The 5,561-nt window shown below is 41.3% G+C and overlaps 1 protein-coding gene across 1 annotated transcript; it reads right to left on the reverse strand.

Annotated features, from left to right (window-relative positions):
- Positions 1 to 659: 659 nt before the first annotated feature.
- Positions 660 to 5,180, reverse strand: GIMAP4 (GTPase, IMAP family member 4). Its single transcript, XM_058681448.1, has 2 exons — positions 5,127 to 5,180; positions 660 to 2,410 (listed from the first exon to the last, which is right to left on the reverse strand). Exons 1-2 carry the CDS (start codon positions 5,143 to 5,145, stop codon positions 1,479 to 1,481), a joined length of 951 nt encoding a protein of 316 aa, XP_058537431.1. The 5' UTR covers positions 5,146 to 5,180; the 3' UTR covers positions 660 to 1,478.
- Positions 5,181 to 5,561: the final 381 nt, after the last annotated feature.

Here is a 5,561-nt window from a genome sequence, read left to right on the forward strand (position 1 = left end):
CTAAACTCAAGTGTTCCTTGGTGGTGGGGAGGGTGGAAGAGGAAATTCCTGAGCCCAAGGAACTCTATGAAAAATAGGTAGAGAGATGCACAAGAAAAGAAAAAAATTGTTCCATATTGAAACAAGAGAGGTGTTTGTGATTTTGAGAACAAGATGGGTTAGGATATGGTGAAACTAATTTCAAGAAGGCTTAACTTAAGTCAATGTTAACATAAGTCATATATGACCAACAGAACATGTTGATAGAACATAAAACATGTTGGTGATTCCTAGAAATTTTAGGTTAGCAGAACTCAGTAGCAAAGAAGTGGATACGGAATAGGGACTAAACAGTGAGTTATCTCCATAACATGGGGGATGTTGGCACCAGAAAGACTGTACATGTGTCAGCAAATGTTGTCACACCTAACTTGCATCAGCACATAACAAAGATGCAAGGAGATTGTGATCTGTGGTTAGAACTTTTGGAGTTCTGTGTCAAACCTTTCAGGAGAAAAAAGAAAGAGAGCTGTTTTTGAGACAGACCAAGTCTAGATACAAATCATGTTTAAACTTAACAAAAAAGTAAAATGTATTCCATTATCATTAGAAGTAGCTTTGATAACTACCGGTACAGAACAGATTCCAGTAATACACAAATATGAGAGTAGTAAAAAAATCTTTACTGCAAAAATAAACAAACGATTAAACTGGGTGGGAAAGGAGCATGGATATGAAACAGAAAGCAAGAAATGTTTAGGGTGATAAATGTGGAGTAGCAACAGGCAATTTGTTCCTTAAGAAAGGGAGAAAACTGATTGTTCATCATTTGGTTAAAAGAGCAAAAAGTTCAGGCAGACACATCTGAATAAACCAAACATTGTCTTCTGTTGAAATTCTTTCACTCTTTTTTGGCTTTTGAAGAATATTAAGTAGTTCAGTTATGAAAGACCTCTTTTCCAGACAAATATTTATCTTCAGTGGGAAGATAATAATAAAATGGTGGTAAAAATGTAATTGAACAGGTTGAAATTTATTTAAGAAGAATTGTGCAAGCATCTTGATCTGTAACATTACCTATTGTCAAGAACTGATTTTTGTAAAATATCATGGGAGTAAGATTAACATCATGATCCTGAAGGCAAAAAGCAGTGGGTGGAAGCTGAAAGAGGCATGGAGGATGCTGTCAGCGAATCTAAAAGCAATTCAGAAAAGAATAATTTCCTGGTGTTTTCTGGATAAAGCTTGGAGTCATCTTACGTCTCATGTATTCCTTTTCCTTATGTCTCTAAGGAGGAGCTGATGGAGCAGTGAATAGCGGTACTTTCTGCTTTGAAATCGACAGATTAAGAATTTGTCCTTCTGTAAAACCAATCAAGCACCTTCCCTGTCATTGGTGAACTTTACTACACTCTGTAGTCCTGAGACAGAAAGTTGAGTCTCACAGGCCAGGGTTTCCAAACAATATGCAGAAAATTCAATCATATTCTTCATTAGCTTTAGTCATCCATAAACACATATGAGATGATAATACAAGCAAGCCTCAACATTCTGATGATAATTTCAAGGAAACCATTCTGCTGCTCAAGATTGCTTCTGGCATTTTGGCACCTGGAAGTATACAAAGCCTCCGCTTCTGCCAATTCTTGGTTCATTTGCACCTTTTTTTTCTCCTGCTCCAATTGGTTTTCCAGGTTTTTGATCATTCCTTCATATTTCTCTTGTATGCGTTTTTTCTCTATCTCTAGCTCTGTTCTGAATAGTTCTTGCACCACTTGGGTTTGCGTCTGAATCTCCTCCTCTGCCTTTTGGTATATTTTATTGGTATAGCATTCTCCTTTATTCTCTCTGACCACACGCTGCATCAGGTCCAGAAACTGTGCTCTCTGGATATCCTGCTCAGCCTTTGTTGCTTTATTGTTGAACGCACAGTAGCGATGACCAAACTTATCCACCAATTCTTGAATTGCTTTGGGAGCTGTGCTTAAGTAATCGTGGATATCAGTGCCACCCAAGTCATCTTTCCTGGTGAATAAGAGAATCATGAATCTTCTGGCTCTGTCTCCAAACATTTTCAGAATCTTCTCAGTGGCCTTCTGATCTTCCCTAGAGTAACTGCTCAGTGGGACCACCAGAACCACAACATGAGGCCCTGGGGAGCTCAGGAGAATGCAGCGAGAGATCTCTTTGCATGTAATATCATCATGCACCTCAGTGTCAAACATGCCAGGTGTATCAACAACAACAATTTCTTTTTCATTCCACGTGCTGCTCATTTTCTGACAGTTCTTGGTGACAGATGTTGGCTCAGTGGCAGAAACAAATGCTTTCTCTCCAAGGATGCTGTTCCCTGTTGCACTTTTTCCTGCTCCTGTTTTACCCACTAAGACAATTCTCAGTTGTGAACCAGTGCGCTGTTGGTTTTCATGCCCTGAGTGATCAAGGAAACAAATGCCAAAGTGTTAGAATCTACCATGAGCCCTTTGCCCTATGGAGTCCTGCTGACTATGGGCATCTCTTCTTTATGACTTCTGCACTTATAAAAATCTAGAAAGCCATTTGAACTTCATGCTCACCTTATTGTACTTGAACAACTAGCTCTTTCTCTGTGACCTCCTGCCTATAGTCTTTCTTTTTATGATTTCCTTGAGTTTCTTATTCTGACGTTTTGTACCTTTGGAACCCAAAGCAGGAAAACTAGTTTCAGGAGAGAATTGTGAGCTGCTGCTAATTGGTTTTTCTACCAAGACAGGTGAAAAGTCACACAAAAACTATGACAACTGATTTGGAAAAAAAAAATTTGTGTTTATACTCAAAACGATGTTTTTCTTTCTCCCATGAGGAATCTAGGTGAAGAATACAATAATGAACTGAAAGATTATCACTGCAAAACCTAAAAAAGTAAGAAAAGAGGAGAGAGGTTGGTAATGTGGGTGGGAAGGAGAGTAGGGTGGGGAGTATCACTATGATCCTAAATCTGTGTTTTGAAATTCATGATACTTGTTCATTTCATCTAAATAAAATAAAACAAAATAAGAAGCCAGGTAGATGGATTTTATAAACCACCCCTTTTCTTAAAGCAGAGTTTTTAATTTCATAACCAGAGTCCTGACATGAAAGTAGTACATTCCTCAAAGTCAAAGGACTGAAAACAACATTTCATGGAGACTGAGATTATCAAAGGAAAATATGGGTGGAGTTCACATTACTCTTTTGCTAGCGTCATACTGAGAGGCAGCAAGGATGTATGGGGGAGGGGAGGTATCCACAGAGGGAGCAGGAATATCCTGGCAGTGTCCTACTGAGAGACAGCAAGGATATCCAGAGGATATTCACTCTTGGAGGTCTTCTGTCCAGCAGGCCCTGAGATCACTGAGGGGTGTAGCGACAGTGCTCCTCTGCAGCAGATACACTGGAGACAAACTGGTGGTGAAGGATGTTCATTTATGTGAAGGAAGTCACAAGCTTATATAGAAAAAGAAAGCAGGCAGAAGGCTGTCTCAATAGTACTTCTACCCAACAAAGACATTGTGACTGGCTAACCGATATGTCTATCTCTCTGGACCCTCCAATGAAGTTTAAACGTCAGGAAGCACAGGAATCTGTGTCCCAGGGCAAACTATTACCTGCTGAAAAAAGAGGATGAATGTAACATTTAACTTCCTAGAGTTGTTTACAAAGGATGTCCTAGCACAGCTTGTTAAATGGGCACACAAGAGACTGGGGTGCAGACCATCACTCTTGTCTCATGCTCAGTGAACAGGCCATGTTGGGGCTTCAATTAGCCAAGGACACAGTGTGCCATGTGCTATGGCCTCCCATGTGGGCTAGGTAGGTGGTGATCCAGGGGCAATCTCCCAGATTCCATGGGGAAAGGGAGTGAGAAAGGCATGGCAGTGTCCTACTGAGAGGCAGCAAGGATATTCAGGAAAAAGGAGCAAGAAAATCCGGGCAAGTCAGATGGAAAGGCACAAAATCCCTAGCCCAGGACTGCAAGAACTTGCCAGTGCTGACAGCATCTACGACAATTCGTGCTTCAGACTGCATGGGTAATCACAGGCTGTTTATACCCCTGCATGTGTGATTCTTGGGAAAGAGATTTTCTGTTCTTATCCAGATGTCATCTGTGTCTATTTGCCTTGGATCTGTGCAATCATAGGCTGTTTCTATCCCGTGTATTTGACTCTGAGGGAAATGATTTTCTGTTCTTCTTATCCAGATGTCGTCTGTATCTCTTTGACTTGAATCTGTTTAATTTACTTTGGACAGCAGCGCTGTAGCATGCACAAGGCAAACAGAGACTCTAAGAACCTGCCTGATGTGGTTTGCCTTCTCATCCTGCTTTTCCTGCAACTACCACGCAGAGAAGCCTGGACATGACTACCCAAGGATAATAAGGAACACCTAACCCTGTGTCCCTGATCCATTTAAGAATCTGTTGCCTGTGAGACATGTCCATGAGGCCATCCCCCACCATGCAGTTACTTACCAGTATACTAGCTTGCCACAGATACAGGAATGAATGAGATCAGCTAGATCCCAAGAAGTGCCCCACTGAGCAACCCAGTCAAGATTCAACTACGTGGCCTCTGTGTGAGCTGTTAAATTGTGGGATAGTTTGTTGAAACAACAGAGCTCAACTGACAGTCAACTTTTGTGGGAAATGAAGTGAAATGGAGATTATATCATATGCCAACTTAGTAACCTTTGAATTTTTTGTAAAGAAATTAAAGAATTGAGTAAACAAGCAATTACTCCTACATCTCTTTCCTAGTCCTGCTGCAGGCTGAAAAAGGAGATATAAGAACAACACAGGAAGTTACAACTAGCTGTTCTAGTGTGCCCACAGTGTGGGCCACAAAAGTGAGGAATTGTGCTGGGCAATCAGAGGACAGTTTAATCTTTCTGAAACTTTGGTATAATGGCTACTTCGGGAGTCGAAAGTGGAGAAGGTAAAAAGAAATGAAAGAGAAAGTACATAAAGACAAAATGAAGAAGGGGTTGAAAATATTTTCTTGCTCAGAGCAGTACTGGCTGGAAAGACAAGAGGAGCCACTTCCCCACCTCTGCCTACTCTCCTCTCCAGAGCCTGGCCTGGGGGACCCCTGACCACCCTCTCCATGGATGATACCCCAGTTGAAACTTACCATGGTATTGGGATGCCATCGTAGCTTGAATTCCTGTAGACAGGAACAAATACATAACCATGTTATCTTGTGGAATCAGCAGTGACTAGTATCCCAATCTCCCATAGCCAATATGCATTTTTTGGCTCTGAGCTGGTAACTTTGATTTTTCCTGTGCCATTTCCTCAAACATTCCCATGAACCTTATTTATTTTTCAATGTCATTTTCAGGTAGTTCCCTTCTCTTCACACAAACGTAAAGGCTTCAGTGCTACCCCAGCACTGACTTGCCACTTTCTTCCTCCCCAGCTAGTTTGTCACTGCTTTGATGTCTTTATGCATAAGCTGTACCTCACATTCTCTTCAAAACTCCAAACTTCCAGGACGGTGCATTGGGCATGGCAGGCTAATCCTATGCCCTCAGCACTGCATCCCAAATGGGTGCTAGTGTGTGTC

Source organism: Ochotona princeps, chromosome 25 (assembly GCF_030435755.1).
Source record: "Ochotona princeps isolate mOchPri1 chromosome 25, mOchPri1.hap1, whole genome shotgun sequence".
NCBI classification, from domain to species: Eukaryota; Metazoa; Chordata; class Mammalia; order Lagomorpha; family Ochotonidae; genus Ochotona; species Ochotona princeps.